The 19,169-nt window shown below is 44.6% G+C and overlaps 1 protein-coding gene across 10 annotated transcripts in view; it reads left to right on the top strand.

Annotated features, from left to right (window-relative positions):
* SHANK2 (SH3 and multiple ankyrin repeat domains 2) overlaps positions 1-19,169 on the top strand; it is a 672,686-nt gene that overhangs the window by 395,835 nt on the left and 257,682 nt on the right. For all 10 annotated transcript variants that reach the window (XM_077286975.1, XM_077286974.1, XM_077286973.1 and 7 more), the window contains one exon: positions 13,552-13,627. In XM_077286975.1, the coding sequence (XP_077143090.1) occupies positions 13,552-13,627 (76 nt within the window). The remainder of the gene's footprint in view (positions 1-13,551; positions 13,628-19,169) is intronic.

Below are 19,169 nucleotides of genomic sequence, written 5' to 3'. Positions count from 1 at the left end.
CTGTACCAAATGACAGTAACATGCAGTAATAATAAGAAATATAATTTTTCTCACACATGACAGTTCAGTCTTTAGAAATAGGATTCAATAAAAATGTTTACCAACCTGAAGATCCTGCCTGTTCAGAAGTGTTTCTTTGGTCATCTTCATCACCGCACTTCTCATGATGTTGCCTCATTCGCGCCACCAGGCCTTGCATCTCTTTGTTGCATCGTTTGCATTTTGCACGCATGCCTGCCTTACCGATAGGCGAAGGAGCTTCATTAAAATATTCCCAAACTGGGTCTCTTTTACGGCCTGCTGCCATTATAAGGAAAGAATGTAATAAACCTCAGATCGTATCGTACACACAAACAGATCCAGACCTGTCTGTCTGTGGCTATGCTGCAGTATTGTGCTCAAAGTTTCACTTTCATTTTCTTGTCTGCTTGCCCTTCCTCCTCCTCACACTTAGATTCACATTCTTCTTGTGTTGTGCAGATCTATTCCACTTCAAACAATCAGAAACATATTGTCTAACTTCTTGGACTTGGCACTGAAGGGGTTGATTCTGTATTCATAGGTTTGTAGAACAATAGGATTAAGGTCTTTTTCTCAACTCTGTTCATGTTGTAACATTTTTGCCGTGAAGAAGAGGCTGGGACCTCTGCGGAGTCAAATTCAGTTTTGATAACTGCGTAAGTAAAGCGAGCGTCTGTGATAATATAGGAGAGAAACTGCCCACTTATCCTACAGAAACCTCTGGAAGAGCATGGCATTGTGAATGTTACACATATACAGCCTTTATTCTACTGAGTTAAACAACTCAGCTTTATCTCATGATGGAAGAACCTTTGGATGGTAAAATATTTTCCTCAAAAAGCAGTTTATTGAAAAAAAATCCAATTTAAATCAAAAAAATCCGATTTAAATCAAAAAAATCCGATTTTTTTTTAATTTTTTTTAAAAAAACATTGATTTTTATCCACCCTGATTATTTCTCATTATTACATATAACTTAATTTATGTATATCTATGGTTTTATTTCTGTGCCCGTGTGGATTGGATGGGTTGTTACCGACATCTGGTAAGAATTTCATGTCAATATTCCATAGCACCTTTAGAAATATATATTTACTTAGAAAGTTGGTGACGTGTTCAATACTTATTTCACCTGCTGTGTATTACATTACTTATCCTGTGCTGAGTCTGTTTCCAATTATAACTATTATTTAAGTTAAAATCATAAGAAAATGTGGCAGTGTGTTAGTGGATCGATTCCATCTGTTACTATATCCAGCATATCACATGAGGAATCATTTCTATATTACCAATCATTAAACTTTTATTAATCAGAACTAGATAGCACATGGACATAGTGAAATGGCTGTGTGAGCGCTTATCCCCAATAAATCTAATGTGTCGGATATGAGTAATCTGGAGTCGAAGCCATATGCAAATCGGGGTGGACGCGCTCTGGGGGGGTGCATCACAAAGGAGTTGATGTGCATTGACGCCCCCCACGGCACTTCCAAACTGATTTGCTATTGGCTTTGATGCTAGACATGTGATAAGTGGCACATTGGATCACTACAGAGAAAGCTACCGTCTTAGGCTAGTTTCACATTTGCGTTAGAATCTACAGCGTTTAATCCGCATCCGCAAGTGCTGGAAAAAAAGCATATAAACGCTGCGGTTTTTAGACGCATGCGGGAATGCATGCGGTTTAAAAATACGCCGCGTTTGCATGCTTTTCCATGCGTTTTTTTCTGCGTTTGCGTTTTTGGTGCGCATGATGACAAATTTTACAGGAGAAAAATCTAGATAACCTGACACCGCCAAAGGGACTACAGAGGGCGTGTATTATGGGATATCTTTATATAGACCCTTGAACAGCTGAAATCTTCAGATTTTGCTCCTGTATCCTGTGTCATGATGGATCTTCGCATGGAGAGCTTTTATTTCAACCTGGATTTAAGCAACAAGCTGTTTCTTGCCTGTGCATTTGCTTGGGAGCAAGACAGAAATTGCGAAAGATGGAGAAGGAGACGGCGTAGGCGTTTTTGGAGACACCCCATTATTGAACTACGTGAGAGCCGTGGAGCCTATCACACGCTGTATGGCGAGCTTAATGCCAACCCGGACAAATTCCCGGAATATACAAGGATATCGCAAGACTCGTTCCGGGATTTGCTTGCTCGTGTCCAAGGAGCCATACGGAGACAGGACACCCAGCTCCGTAGAGCGATTACACCAGAGGAACGTCTGCTGGTTACATTAAGGTACGTAAGAAATGTAAACCAATGCCAGTGCTAATTTTGGGTGTACTAAACATGTTTTTTTTTTTGTTTGGTAATTTCCTTTCTGTCTTTAGCATAATCACACCTTAAATAGAACTGATTGTAATTTTTCTTTAATTCTTTTCTTCCAGATTTCTGGCAACCGGAGAGAGTTTATCATCCCTCCATTTCCAATACCGGCTTGGAATATCCACCCTATCGGGAATAGTTGCGGACACCTGCCGGGCTTTGTGTAATGTACTCCGGGATGAGTTTATACCCCTACCCACCTTGGACATGTGGATTGGAATTGCGGAAAAATTCTGGAGTGTGTGTGATTTCCCCAACTGTTTAGGAGCGGTGGATGGAAAGCACATCCGCATTATCAAACCAGCCAGAACAGGATCGGAGTACTTCAACTATAAAAAATATTTTTCTGTTGTGCTCATGGCAATAGCCGATACGGACTGTCGCTTCATCGCCGTGGACATTGGAGCTTTTGGCCGTGGCAACGATTCCCAGACTTTCAAGAACTCGGATATGGGCCGCCGTGTGTATGGCAAAAATTTTAATTTTCCACGGCCACAACCTCTCCCCAACACTCAAGGTCCACCGATGCCATTTGTTATGGTTGGGGATGAGGCCTTTCAGATGTGCGAAAACCTACTGAAGCCATATTCCAGTCGTGACTTGAACCACACTAAAAGGATCTTTAACTACAGACTGACCAGGGCACGAAGAACTGTAGAGTGTACCTTTGGGATTCTAGTCTCAAAATGGCGCATTCTTGCATCAGCCATTAATCTAAAAATGGGAGACAGTTGACGAGGTGGTCAAAGCCTGTGTGGTTCTGCACAATTACATTATGGCTAAGGAGCGGCCCAACATTAAACTGGATGAACCAGTTGCACACCCACTGCCCGATTACCAGCATCACACGCTGCGGTCAACAGCTGAAGTTGGCCACATGCGGGACCAATTTGCTGCCTTTTTTGATTCGGATATTGGACGTGTGTCATGGCAGGACAATGTTGTGTAAATGTCATGTTGTTATTTTATCTGTGCCAGTTATTTTCTTACATGTTACTAATGTTTCTCGTTAATAAACTTTTTTTTGTTGTCTTGACCGTGTCTCATATGTATTTCCTCTATAAACCGAGGTTGTCCTCACACTAGCAGTATTTGGTCTGTATTTATTATCAGTATTTGTAATCCAAAACCAGGAGTGGGTGATGAAGGCTGAAGTGTTAGATATGCTGATATTATACTTTTCCTCTAATAGTTCCACTCCTTGTTTTGGCTTACAAATACCAATATAAAGTAGTGACCACATACTGCTAGTGTGACGGCAGCCATGTGGTTTTAGTGATAAGGTTGTTGACGTCATTGCGTCCTGATTCTGTTCTGCTATGCAGTATCCATTGGACACAGACTGAAGAGACAATGGCTGTCATACAAAACAGATCTATACTCATCAAGTCAGGTGTCAGAAATAATGAATTCATGATGCACATATAACAGCCTCATGAATTCACTATTTCTGACACGTGCAGGTGAGCATAGATATGCCGTGTATGACCGCCATCGTCCCTTGAGTTTGTGTGAAATAGATTATGTACACAGAAGAGAAAAAGGAGGTTATACAAGGCAGTTCTCTACTCGCCAGGTCAGGCGTCCCAACTAAAGAGTTTTTGGACACCTGACCTGTAGAGTATAGTTTTGCATGGTATTGCCACCATTTTCTCTTCAGTCTGCAACACTAGTCACAGACTAAGCAGAATGAAGAGATTAAGGAGAAAATACAAGTATACATTGTGGAGAAACGGGGCCAGTGGGTGCTCTCGTCCGCTGGCCCGGCTGTCTTTAGCAAGACTACATGGACCACGGCTCATACCACTGAACGCCCGCTCTATCTCCCCGTGGGCAATACACTACACAGACAACACAGGGTTAAGGTAAAACAGTGTGACAATACTTTATTGAACCACAACACACAATAGCAAACAGAACAATCTCACCATGGCTGGAATGGTTTGGGTACATGGGCGCATATAAAATATCACTGCGTCTCCATGTATTTCCAGTATGACATGATGTCAGAGCTCCCAGGGTCACATGGGAGCATATAAAAGATCACTGCGTCTCGATGTATTTCCAGTATGACATGATGTCAGAGCTCCCAGGGTCGCTACTCCATCTGTGGATGAACGCACAGAGAAGGGGTAACGACCAGCATAGGGAGATGACCAAGAACTGTCCATAGAGTCCATACAAGGTCCAAAGCCAGTTGACACGATGTCAGAGCTCCCAGGATCGCTACTCCATCTGTGGATGAACGCACAGAGAAGGGGTTACGACAAGCATAGGGAGATGACCAAGAACTGTCCATAGAGTCCATACAAGGTCCAAAGCCAGTTGACACGAGAGTCACCACCTGGCTTATCTGACCATCTCCATGGAACCAGGGTACATGGGCGCATATAACATATCACTGCGTCTCCACGTATTTCCATAGCTAGACACATTTCTTGGGCCACCCCAGATAAATTTAAGAGGGAGTTACTTGAGGATCCTTCATTGGAGGGATATCGTGGGAAGGCACAGGAGGGGATAGGGGTACTGGAAGGGGAACAGTTTATATGGAAGCAGGGACTCCTCTACCGGATCACAGAGCAGCACTACACAGGGACGAGCCCCACTTTAAATCGACAGCTGGTAGTTCCCAAGAAGTATAGGCAGGAGTTACTGCGAATCTCTCATGACATACCCTTGGCCGGGCACTTCGGCATCAGTCGCACCAGGCATCGTCTGACACAAAACTTCTTTTGGCCGGGGGTAACCTATGATGTTAGTCAGTACTGCCAGACCTGTGACAGTTGCCAGCACATTGGCAAGAGGGGAGATCGATGCAAGGCCAAATTACGCCCCCTCCCCATTGTGGAGGAACCATTTAGCCGAGTAGCGGTCAATCTGATAGGGCTGTTAGCCAAACCCAGTCCGTCAGGGAAAAGGTATATATTGACAGTGGTAGATTATGCCACACGGTATCCAGAGGCGCTTGCGTTACCTAACATACTGGCAGTGACGGTGGCGGCTTCCCTGCTCCAGGTTTTCTCACGGGTTGGATTTCCCCGGGAGATTATCTCGGACAAGGGTACCCAGTTTACAGCAGAGGTGACCAACCAACTGTGGAAGCTGTGCGGCGTAAAGTCCATTAGAAGCGCCCCATACCACCCGCAAACCAATGGGTTGTGTGAACGCTTTAACGGGACGTTAAAACAACTCATTGGGACTTTTACCAGGACCTACAGGGACTGGGAGAAATTCTTGCCTCACCTCCTGTTTGTCTATCGGGAGGTGCCCCAAGAATCCACGGGGTTCTCCCCGTTCGAACTGGTATACGGGAGACTGGAAATACGTGGAGAAGCAGTCAGCTTTTATATGCTCTTATGTAATCAAGGAATTCCAGCCAGCGTCCTTCATTCAGACTTCAGCCAAAGCAAAGTGGACCTCTTGAAACACGGGGTGGTACTGAAAGAGGTACCCCAGCATGGTAGACCCCGTTACATACATTTTTTGGTCCACCTCATAGCTCTATACTAAAGACCCACAAAGTCTTGTACTTGCTAAATACTGGAGCTATGATGTGGCCAAAAAATAAAGTGTGTGGCGAAGTTTGTTATTTGGTGCACGGTGTGTTGCCGGCGGCGAAAGACACAATAAACCAAACATAATTGGGGCAAAAAAACCTTGTATTTATTTTTTAACAACCAAAATATTTATTTAACTGCATCTGCTTGGGGTAGAGTCATGTAAACGGGGGGTGTGAAGCACTGAGGCCTGGCTAACTGTGGACGACGCAGAGGTGGCAGGAGAAGGGACAATGAAACTACTGGGGTCTGGTAGTTCGGGGATAGGGCTTGACACATGAGAGGCTTGAGACGCACTGGAAGGGTGAGACAAACCTGACATTACAGACACAATGGGAGGTGAAGGGGGAGGAATACTAAGAGTCCGCTGTTTTTTTTGTTTATTTTTTTTTTCTGTAATTGCCGGGTTCTGGTAAGCCTCGGTGGGCTCATATGTCGTGGCATGCTCGTGGTGGGTGACCTGTCAGGGTCTGGCTGCACTGTCAGAGTCCATAGTGCTCGTAGAGCGTGCAGCCATGCCAGAGTCCATAGTGCTCGTAGAGCATGCAGCCATGCCAGAGTCCATAGTGCTCGTAGAGCGTGCAGCCATGCCAGAGTCCATAGTGCTCGTAGAGCGTGTAGCCATGCCAGAGTCCATAGTGCTCGTAGAGCGTGCAGCCGTGCCAGAGCCCATAGTGCTCGTAGAGCGTGCAGCCGTACCAGAGTCCATAGCGCTTGTAGAGCCGAAGGCCATGCCAGGGTCCTGCTGCATAGTGGTGGTGGCGGTACAGAAGGCCATGCCTGGGTCCTGCTGCATCGTGGTGGTGGCGGTACGGAAGGCCATGCCAAGGTACTGCTGCATCGTGGTGGTGGCGGTACGGAAGGCCATGCCTGGGTCCTGCTGCATCGTCGTGTCAGTGGAGGAGGTCCAAGCAGGAGCAGCGGTTGTCATGGTGGTGGCGGTGGGTTGTCTGTCATGATTCTCAATGGCGAGAGAACATAGCCCAGCATATATGAGAACTAGCTCTTGGAAGATGGAAACTATACTGACCATGAACTAAACCTGCCGCACAACTAGAAGTGGCCGGGTAGCATGCCTACGTTTTTTTTATCCCTAGATGCCCAGCGCCAGCCGGAGAACTACCTAATCCTAGCAGAGGAAAAGACAGTCCTGGCTCACCTCTAGAGAAATTTTCCCAAAAGGCAGACAGAGGCCCCCACATATATTGGCGGTGATTTTAGATGAAATGACAAACGTAGTATGAAAATAGGTTTAGCAAAAATCGAGGTCCGCTTACTAGATAGAAAGAAGACAGAAAGGGCACTTTCATGGTCAGCAGAAAACCCTATCAAAACACCATCCAGAAATTACTTTAAGACTCTAGCATTAACTCATAACACCAGAGTGGCAATTTCCGCTCACAAGAGCTTTCCAGACACAGTAACGAAACAGCAGCTGTGAACAGGAACAAAATGCAAAAACACACAAGGACAAAAGTCCAACTTAGCTGGGAGTTGTCTAGTAGCAGGAACATGCACAGAAAGGCTTCTGATTACATTGTTGACCGGCATGAAACTGACAGAGGAGCAAGGTTATATAGCGACTCCCACATCCTGATAGGAGCAGGCGAACAGAGGGGATGATGCACACAAGTACAATTCCACAAGTGGCCACCGGGGGAGCCCAGAATCCAATTTCACAACAGTACCCCCCCCTCAAGGAGGGGGCACCGAACCCTCACCAGAACCACCAGGGCGATCAGGATGAGCCCTATGAAAGGCACGGACAAGATCGGAGGCATGAACATCAGAGGCAGTGACCCAAGAATTATCCTCCTGACCGTATCCCTTCCATTTGACCAGATACTGGAGTTTCCGTCTGGAAACACGAGAGTCCAAGATCTTTTCCACAACGTACTCCAACTCACCCTCAACCAACACCGGAGCAGGAGGCTCAACGGAAGGCACAGCCGGTACCTCATACCTGCGCAACAATGACCGATGAAAAACATTATGAATCGAAAAGGATGCAGGGAGGTCCAAACGGAAGGACACAGGGTTAAGAATCTCCAATATCTTGTACGGGCCGATGAACCGAGGCTTAAACTTAGGAGAAGAAACCCTCATAGGGACAAAACGAGAAGACAACCACACCAAGTCCCCAACACAAAGCCGAGGACCAACACGACGACGGCGGTTGGCAAAAAGCTGAGTCTTCTCCTGGGACAACTTCAAATTGTCCACCACCTGCCCCCAAATCTGATGCAACCTCTCCACCACAGCATCCACTCCAGGACAATCCGAAGATTCCACTTGACCGGAGGAAAATCGAGGATGAAAACCCGAATTACAGAAAAACGGGGACACCAAGGTGGCAGAGCTGGCCCGATTATTGAGGGCGAACTCCGCCAAAGGCAAAAAAGCAACCCAATCATCCTGATCCGCAGACACAAAACACCTCAAATATGTCTCCAAGGTCTGATTAGTCCGCTCGGTCTGGCCATTAGTCTGAGGATGGAAAGCAGACGAAAAAGACAAATCTATGCCCATCCTAGCACAGAATGCCCGCCAAAATCTAGACACGAATTGGGTCCCTCTGTCAGAAACGATATTCTCCGGAATACCATGCAAACGAACAACATTTTGAAAAAACAGAGGAACCAACTCGGAAGAAGAAGGCAACTTAGGCAAGGGAACCAGATGGACCATCTTAGAGAAACGGTCACACACCACCCAGATGACAGACATCTTATGAGACACAGGCAGATCCGAAATAAAATCCATCGAGATGTGCGTCCAAGGCCTCTTCGGGATAGGCAAGGGTAACAACAATCCACTAGCCCGAGAACAACAAGGCTTGGCCCGAGCACAAACGTCACAAGACTGCACAAAGCCTCGCACATCTCGTGACAGGGAAGGCCACCAGAAGGACCTTGCCACCAAATCCCTGGTACCAAAGATTCCAGGATGACCTGCCAACGCAGAAGAATGAACCTCAGAGATGACTCTACTGGTCCAATCATCAGGAACAAACAGTCTACCAGGTGGGCAACGATCAGGTCTATCCGCCTGAAGCTCTAAATGAGGTTCCTCATAAAGCAACCCCAAGGCCAGAAAAAACGCATCCACATTGAGCAACGCAGGATCCCCTGGTGCCAATGCAAAAGCCCAGTCTTGAGGGTCGCCCCGGAGCAAGGAAATTACAATCCTGACCTGCTGTGCAGGGTCTCCGGCAGAGCGAGACTTCAGGGACAAAAACAATTTGCAATTATTTTTAAAATTTTGGAAGTGAGATCTATTCCCCGAGAAGAATTCAGGCAAAGGAATTCTAGGCTCAGAAATAGGTGCATGAACAACGAAATCTTGCAAATTTTGTACCTTTGTGGCGAGATTATTCAAACCTGTAGCTACACTCTGAAGATCCATTTGAAACAGGTGAACACAGAGCCATTCAAGGATAAGAAGGAGAGAAAGAGAGGAAGGCTGCAGTATAGGCAGACTAGCAGGTGATTCAATTAAGAGCACACTCAGAACTAGAGGAAAAAAAAAAAAAAAAATTGTAGCAGACTTCTTTTTTCTCTCCTTTCTCAGCCAGTAATTTAACCCTTTTTTTTGGGCCGGTCAAACTGTCATGATTCTCAATGGCGAGAGAACATAGCCCAGCATATATGAGAACTAGCTCTTGGAAGATGGAAACTATACTGACCATGAACTAAACCTGCCGCACAACTAGAAGTGGCCGGGTAGCATGCCTACGTTTTTTTTATCCCTAGATGCCCAGCGCCAGCCGGAGAACTACCTAATCCTAGCAGAGGAAAAGACAGTCCTGGCTCACCTCTAGAGAAATTTTCCCAAAAGGCAGACAGAGGCCCCCACATATATTGGCGGTGATTTTAGATGAAATGACAAACGTAGTATGAAAATAGGTTTAGCAAAAATCGAGGTCCGCTTACTAGATAGAAAGAAGACAGAAAGGGCACTTTCATGGTCAGCAGAAAACCCTATCAAAACACCATCCAGAAATTACTTTAAGACTCTAGCATTAACTCATAACACCAGAGTGGCAATTTCCGCTCACAAGAGCTTTCCAGACACAGTAACGAAACAGCAGCTGTGAACAGGAACAAAATGCAAAAACACACAAGGACAAAAGTCCAACTTAGCTGGGAGTTGTCTAGTAGCAGGAACATGCACAGAAAGGCTTCTGATTACATTGTTGACCGGCATGAAACTGACAGAGGAGCAAGGTTATATAGCGACTCCCACATCCTGATAGGAGCAGGCGAACAGAGGGGATGATGCACACAAGTACAATTCCACAAGTGGCCACCGGGGGAGCCCAGAATCCAATTTCACAACAGTTGTCCAACAGCACTCGGCATCGTGGTGGTGCTGTACTGGTGTCCGGCAGTGCTAGGAATAGAGGTGGCCGTGCAGTGGTATGCAGCAGAGGTCGGCATTGAGATTAATCATGACAGTGAAGGCACAGGTGGATATGCCGCCACTGTCTGCTGAAAATACCGACTCTGCTGCATAGCCTGCACGTAAGCAGCATTGCAAGCCTGCATGACACTCAGCTGGAGATCAGGAGTAAGGTGTTCCGACATGCCCTGCTCAATTTGGTTAAAAAAATGATGTGCTGGCCTCTGGAGGTCGGCTTTTACTTGGTCAAGGCTTTTGGTGACCTCCTGGATACGTGTATTCATGTGGCTAAGTGAAATATCCATTCGATCACCCAAAGCCTTGAGTCCTTCGTGAAAAACCGAGCTCCAGTGCAAAAACTCGAGCATGAGGGACCTGTCCAATGCCCTCTGCCACTGCCGGGAGGAGCCCAAGAAAAAGGGGCAGTGGCAGAGGACTGGGAAAGGGGAACACCTGATGGACCAGTTTCCCGGTCTCCAGTTAGTGTGGCAGGCCCACTTGCTGCAGCGCTTCTGGATGGCTGGGACGGGTCCGTAGCTGTCTGATGAAGGACCGCTCCAGAACCTGGGCCAACAGTACTGCTCCATGTGCTGTGAAAAAAGGAAAAAGAAAATTAATAACAAAAATTAACCAGACGCAAAATCCTATGGAATAGAAATATACATATTATGGCAATACAATACAACCTAATGCACGGGAGAAATACTTACGTTCTCTGGGCAAGGACCGGTCTTAAAAATGCCAGAACGCGATGGTATTTGTATTTTCTGATCCTTGCTCCAGAACCACTGGGAACATGGCTCTCTTGACGCAGGTCCTTGTTGAAGCGGTCCTTCATCGAACGCCAACGTGTTTTGACTCTGGCCACTGTTGAAAAAACAAAACATAATGGTTAGACAATGGACTTTTGGCCGTGCTCACACAACTGTGTGTGATGAGAGAAACTCCTGAGAGTTTATCTCATCACACACAGTTGTGTGAGCACGGCCAAGGTCTCTGCTGCTTCACACTGCATTGCAATACTTACCAAAAGCATTTCGGACCCGATTCGGGGCGTTGTCCCAGCCATCCCACATCTCTTTGGCCACCTCATTCCATAGGCGCCGGATCGTCAAGATGTCCGAGTGCTGTGGAACCCAGGTGTCCCACAACGGGACTCGCTCCTGGACCAGGGAGATGAGGATATCGTTGTCAATGAGGTCCTCATCCCATTCTGGAACCTAAAACATAAATGAAGACATTAAATATTGTATACATTAACATAAGGAAAAGAAAGAAAACAGAGGCTGAGAAATGGCATGAATAAGGAAAGTCAAGATAAAAAAGGAGTCCAGAAGAAAATTATAAAGAAAGAGGAAAGTAAAGAAAGGAAGATTCAAGAATACTAAAGTGAGGATACAGTAAACAGTCAGCCTTGTATACTTACACGCTGCCGCCTTGACACTCGACCGTGACCCCGCTGCTCCTGCCCAGCCTCTGCCGCAGTAGAAGAAGTGCTCTAAAAAAAGGAAAAAAAACAAATTGTCATATGTGTAGATATGACAGTGAATACTTACCAATCTGAGGAGGTGAGTACTCACTTCACTGACATGTTCTACTTCAGAAGGCCCAGGACGTTGCTCCTCATCAGAAGAAGAAGACATTCTGAGTCATGCAAAAAGAAAGAAATGGCAGAAATTAGGACATGTAGAGACAGAAAATAGAAAATAAAGGCATTGGCTAGGATATACTCACATTGTTCAGTGTCTTGTTTTCCTCCAAGGATGTAGCCTGTGTCTCGTCTGCTTCAGTGTCTGCTGAGTAGTGACCTGCAAATGTCCACTCCCTCCCTTTATCACCTTGTATGTGGGGGTGGCTTATCGGTGTCTAGACATGTTTTTCTCTTGTGGAACGCATGCGTTCACGAACGCAAGCAAACGCATGTGCTTGTGAACGCATGCGTTCATATAGACAGCAATGCATTTTTTTGGCACATTCCTTACGCAATCGACCTCATAAGTTTCCAGGCGGCAAATTGACGCCTCTAAAAATTACCACATGTTGCATTTCCGCAACAAGCCGCAGACGACGAAACGACGCATGCGTCGTCAAACGCGGCAAAGCGCGAACGATCGCAGACGCATGCGTCCCTAATGTTAAATATAGGAATACACAACGCATGCGGATATTTGCGGAAGAAACGCTGCGGACACAACCGCAAATGTGAAACCGGCCGTACTTTGGAGAAGCACCTGTACGGCCGTACCACTGCTTTCTTATGTAAAAAAACGATCTGACAGGTTCCCTTTAAGACATAGTATTTTCTTTTATTGCTTTCTGTCACTTTTCTCGTCCTCTTCTGCCGGTTTGGTTCTGTGACAAAATACTGGACTGTGACAGATTTTAATTTTATCTGGCACCAAAACGAGCAGAGACATTTACCATGCGGACCCGGAGAAGGCGATTTTTGTAATTAATTTTTGCTCATTAATTAACTAAAAGGTTCGAGTATATTGCTTGCATTTTGGTGGAATGATACATATAGGAAATCAATAGGAGAGTCATGTGCCGACTGCAGGACCAGATGCATTGTCTCCGAATATTTGCTGTGTTTAATGTATTACATTGATTGCTGAATAATTTAATCGGGCAAAGGACATAATAAATGTTAATTACTGGACACTCAAGACAAATAACTAGATTCTACGGATTGTTGTTGTTTTCCTGCCCCAGAGTCATTTATATGTTGAGGAGGTGAAAATCCCTCATTAGCCGCTTATATCCGGACCACATAGGGAGGGTGCAGCGGTTTTGTGACGCTTTTACGACATGTAACGTTGTAGTGCACTGTGTGTCTCCCCATGTCACAGTTTTATGATAACTTTTTTTCCCGTTGTAGTGGGGAAAAGTCAGAAAGAAAGTGTCCGGCAATGCATTTCTAGAAACAGTGTAAAACTGACTGCAAAAATAGAAGTTTGTTACACTGTTGTTGTTTTTTTACATGCTAGGTATTAGACAAACAGATAAATACTGAAGATATAGACAGATGTGAGAGAGATCGATGTCAGTAAGATGGATATGATATGGACAGAGATATGAGACGTAGATGGAGGACACTAGTTTGATAGATACAGATGTACAACAGATATGAGAAAGATCGGAGACATATAACAAGATTTGTCTGTATCCATATAATTACAATATGAAATGTGACAAGATAATGATGTTAATTGGTTTCAGAATTTTCCTTTTTCCTTTTCAAGAAACGCGGACAGACAGGACGAAAAAATTGTTTCGGCACTACACTGTTGGTTCCTATGACAGTTTTGATGCTTCCAGGTAAGACATTTTGATTGTGTTTTAATTTAGTAAATTTTTGGATTGTATTTCCCTGCGTGATGTTATTTATGGGTAAATCTGACAAGATAAATGTATCACCTATCCACAGAATAGTATGTAATCTGGATCGGATAGGCCATGTATTCCCTGGAGCCCTCAAATGCTGGGAGAACTGGGGTCCTGTGAACCCACCATCTAGCATGTAGCGACAGGCTATTGTGGGTACATTATGGACCCCTCCCAATATTATCGATTGTTAACTTACAGTTCATTTACATGGACTATTACTGCTGGGCTGGAGCAGCATGCAGCGTACAAGGGGAAATGGCAACGTTTGGGTAAATGAGCTAAAATGATCCATTCTATAGAGTTTGCTTCCCGTTATGTGTATTTCTCATTTACTTTGTGCCTGTTTTTATTGGTATACAATCGTAACATTCACTAGCCTGTGGCAATTATCCATTTGCTTTCTGATCTCCTGCTCCCCATTTATTGCAGTTTATCTATTTGTTGTGAAGCATTTTTTATTTGCCATGTGGCAATTTGGTGACGCTGCACCCTTATGTGTTCTGATATATAAAAATTGTATATAAATATTTTGCTAGTGTCTCCCAGTTATTGCACTTGAGACTGTTTGATTGCCAGCTCCGCAGACTTTCTTATATAGATGGGAAGGCGGTGGTAGTTTTCTTTTATTTGGTGTGTCGTGGTCTCTGCGTTATTGGTGCTGTTTCTTTTTATGGGGTCCTTTTTGTGATATCAGGTTGTCAGTGGAGCCATGAGGTTTACATTGTTTATATGTCAGGAGATTTTAGATGCTTTGTAACAGTAATTTATTCCAAAGAGAGTTCACCTAAAGTGAATGCCAACTTTTTTTATTTATTTAATAAGTTTAAAATTGTTCACTGATTTAGTTCTTAACATTATGTATAGTTATTGGCATTCAGTTATTGTAATACCGAGCCCCTACACTGTCTGCCTGGGGTCACCACTAATGGGAGCAAAGGAGCTCACTGCATTGTACCCCAGTACCCCAGTGTGCAGGTAGCTCCCCCCATAATTGTATTATTTAGAATTGAGAAGTGTTTTGGAAAAGCAAGAAACTTTGCAATTATATGGTTGTCTGGGTAAAATAAAACTTTGCCCAGGGGACAAGATATGCAAAAAATAGCACACAGTCATACTTCCCTATTGCCACCGCCTGAATCCAGGAAGCTGTGATACCCTCAGTGTGCCAGACCGCTGCAGACTGTGATTGGCTTCAGCGGTCAGGTGGCTGAGCAGCATGTTGTCAGATTTACTATACTGACGCATTCCTTATTAGTGAATTGTTTAATCTTCTACTTCTAATCATACTTTTGATCAAAGAAAAGAAGGTAGTAGCCCAAGCAACTCGTCACCTTCCAGGTCTATATAATTTCTCAACAAAAAAAGGAAGAACTCCGAAAAAGAAGATGTAAAGGTTATGTCACATGCAGCGATTTTATAGCAATTTTTTATCCATATGAAAAAAAAAAAGTAATTGCCAAAAAACGGAGGTGCATTTCCACTTTAAAATGTGCGTTTTTGTGCTGCTAAGCCTCATTTCAGAGGGGAAGAAAAGCAGTGAAATTATGACATTCTGCAAAAAAAAAGCAATAAAAAACATAGTGTGAGTGAGCTTTTCGAAGTCTCATTAATTTTCCTGCTACTTTAAGATGTTTCATTTTTTTTTCTGTCTCAGAAGACAGATGCGTGATGATGCCCTAACTGTCAAATTATGTTCCTCTGCTCCTGTGGGTTGAAACCTTGCACCATGGGCCTGGTGAATACAAATTCACAATTATTCTTGTTTTTGTTTTTTTTTTGTTTGTTTTAGTTTTGAGGTTCTTTTGTATCCAAAATTAATGGAAATTGATCAAACTTTGTTTTGTGTTTTTAGGTGGTGTATAATTTCCTTTTTACAAGTTTACACTAAAGGAAAAGTGCAGAAATTTAAATTTTCACCCAGAGAAAAGGATGGGCCTGTCCCCTACCCTTGATCATATCTCAGGCCTGGAGGTGTTTAGGGTCCAGTGAATCAATTCAGTTACGTGTGACCAACACTTACCAGCCCCATTTATACCTTCTGGGGTCTGTGACCGGAGGGCAATTGTGCCCGTAGCTAAACGCAGGTTCGCTTTGGGGCTCCCCATTATATCTTGCCTGCCGTGGTTTCCTCATGATTTCTGCCCTCTGTCTTTTTGCCTCTCTGCTGTATTCTCTTCCCAGTTAAACATCTCTTTTTATTTTTGGCTCTGGTATTCACCCATTGAATTAATTTTTTTTCTCCCTTCATCCCCCCCACCTCCTCCGTCGTTGTCACCAGTCTGAATGCTGCACTGATTTCTCCCTGTACTGCTATGCATAATTACTCATAATTAGTAGTGTGGGCTGGCTGACTATTGATCTTACAAGAATTTAGCATCTGCTCAGCAGACACTGCACTCCGCAGAACACGGTGTAATCTGTGCAGCCCGGACCTGTCCTCTGATCACGGCTCTGCGCGCACCCGGCCATCAATCCATCTCCAAAGCTACTGCAGGATGTGTGTGTGTTGTGGCCTTCAGTATATAATAGAAAACATCTTGAAAACGTAAATAAATTATAAACAAAGACTGTTCCAAGATTGGTTTGTGTCGCTTTGCTCTACTTTGCTGCACCGCTATCAGGTCCATATTCAATGACAAGGGCTGAGCAAACATGCTGGAAGTTTTTCTTCTGAGCGCTCCCAGTGGTGTGGTTTTCCGGAGGATCCTATTCATATGAACCCATACAATACACATAAATGCTGCAGTTCTCAGTATTTGTACAATTACAGACTAGGCAATATTCTGTTATATCCCACCATATATTGTTCTGATTGCACCTACTGGCCATTAACATTACAGCCACTGACAGATGAAGTGAATTATATTGATTATCTGTTGACAATGGCGTCTGCACGAGGTGAGATGTGTTCGGCAGTAAGTGAACTGTCAGTTCTTGAACTTCATGTTCTGGAAGAAGGGAAAAAGGGCAAATGTAAGAAAGTGAGCAACTCTGAAAAGGGGCCAAATGGTGATGGCTTGATAACTAGACTAGAGCATCTCCAAATCAGCAAGTCTTGTGGGGTGTTCCCGTCATACAGCAGGTCTTTTCAGGATAATGTTAAGCAGGTCTTGTAAAATGTTGCAGATATACGGCGACTCTTGTGGGGTGTTCACAGTATATGGCGGGTCTTGAGAGATGTTCCAAATAATAATAATCTTTATTTTGATATAGCGCTAACATATTCCGCAGCGCTTTACAGGTTGCACACATTATCATCGCTGTCCCCGATAGGGCTCACAATCTAGATTCCCTATCAGTATGTCTTTGGAATGTAGAGGAAACCGGAGAACCCGGAGGAAACCCACGCAAAAACGGGGAGAACATACAAACTCCTTGCAGATGTCCTTGGTGGGATTTGAACCACTGAGCCACCGTGCTGTCCAAATATATGGCTACTCTTCTGTAGTGTTCCCAGCATACAGTCAGTCTTGTGGGTTGTATCCAGTGTATGGTAGTTTTTGGGGTGTTTCCAGTATATGGCAGATCTTATGGGGCGTTCCCGGTATATGACAAGTCTTGAGGAGTGTATCCAGTATATGGTAATTCTTGTGGGGTGTTCCCGGTATACGGCAGATCTTGTAGGGGTGTTCCTGGTATACGGTGTGTTTTCAGTATATGGTAGGGCTTGTGAGGTGTTCCCGGTATACAGCAGGTCTTGTGGGGTGTTCCTGGTGTATGGCTGGTCTTGTGTGGTTCATGGTCAGTCTTGTTAAGAGTTCCCTGTATATGATAGATCTTGTAGGGTGTTCCCAGTCTCTGGAGGGTCTTGTAGGGTGCACCCTGTATATGGATGGGTCTAGTGGTGTGTTCCGGTATGTAGTAGGTCTTGTGCAGTGTTTTCGGTTGGTCCGTACCCACCCATCGGACCACTCGGCTCTGATTGCCACGTAGGGGAATCGTTATATAAAGGTGTTTTTATTGGTATGCCGGACTGCAGGGTCGCAGGAAACACATCGTTTGGACTACTTATGTAAGGTGATGCCCGGTTCCCTTTAACATCAGCAATAGCTCAGCTTCTGCATCTATAAAAGCGCAATCTAACATGCATCACACTTGAAATCCCTTTCTTTTTCCGATGTTTTCTGTGCATGACACCCACTCTCTGCAGTCTGTTGTATTTTCCAAACATATCTTATGCTTGCACAATTAAATCATTGGATGATAATGGCTTTAGGGTATGTGCACACGCTGCGGATTCCATTGCGGAATTTTCCGCAGCGGTTTTGATAAATCTGCAGTGCAAAACCGCTGCGGTTTTTACTGCGGATTTATCGCGGTTTTTATTGCGGTTTCCGCTGCGGGTTTTCACCTGCAGTTTCCTATTGGAGCAGGTGAAAAACTGCTTCGGATTCTGCACAAAGAATTGACATGCTGCGGAAAATAAACCGCTGCGTTTCCGTGCGTTTTTTTCCGCAGCATGTGCACTGCGGATTTCATTTCTCATAGCATTACATGGTACTGTAAATGCATGGGAAACCGCTGCGGATCCGCAGCTGCGGAAACTCTGCGGATCTGCAGCAAAATCTGCAGCGTGTGCACATACCCTAAATGATCTCTTTCAAGCAATGTTATAACTCCCAATGATGATGCCCCCTTGTGCACATACCCAAATGTGCCAGCCGGCTGTCTTTCCGTGCACACGTGAGCATTACATAACGGCCATGCTTTGCATTGGGTCATCACATGTGCATACACAGCAATATTTTGTAGCCTTCAAAAGCATTCCTTGATCGGCGCACACCTTTACATTCTAACGCAGCGGCACATCGCCGTCCTTTATCACATTTCTACACCCATACAGCACTTCGGCTTCATCTGAGACCCATGAGATAATCTGCCTTGGGCCACCAAGAGCCGCACAAGAATCAGGCCGACTCCATTCATGAATCGTCTATGTTTGAGCCAGATGACAAATTACATGTGAATACTGAGCTTTTATAGGCCGCAGTGCTTCAAATTGATTAATATCCTAACTGAAAGGCACATTGGTGATTCAGAAGTATTTACCTTAAAACACTTGCAGTTAATGTGTTCATAGCAGTCGGGTGTGATTGTAGAACAGAATTACCCAGCTTTAATTAAGCCCCGATGCATAATTTAGAATGGTCCATTTGTGTGGGTTTGACTCATACACTCTGCTGGTACTTTAACACTTTCTGGCTTGTTGGAGGCTGATAAAATGGGATTTTATATGTGCTAGGTAGGAAGGGGCAGCTCGTCTGTGTATGTTAGAACTGTCTTTAGCTGGAATCAGGTAATCAAAGATGTTTTAGCAAGAACCTTCTTAAGGCTATGTTCACATAAGCTGCGTTTTACAGTACCGGTAAAAGCTATGAGATTTTAGAAATCTTCTGCACACATTTTTTTTTTTGTTCCTAACTGAATTGTAACACTGACGCGTTATTGCAGACTGCAGCACGTCACTTCTTTC

This window comes from Ranitomeya variabilis, chromosome 2 (genome assembly GCF_051348905.1).
Source record: "Ranitomeya variabilis isolate aRanVar5 chromosome 2, aRanVar5.hap1, whole genome shotgun sequence".
NCBI lineage: Eukaryota > Metazoa > Chordata > Amphibia > Anura > Dendrobatidae > Ranitomeya > Ranitomeya variabilis.
The sequence above is the reverse complement of the archived record's forward strand: the minus strand, read 5'-3'. Positions and strand labels throughout refer to the sequence as shown.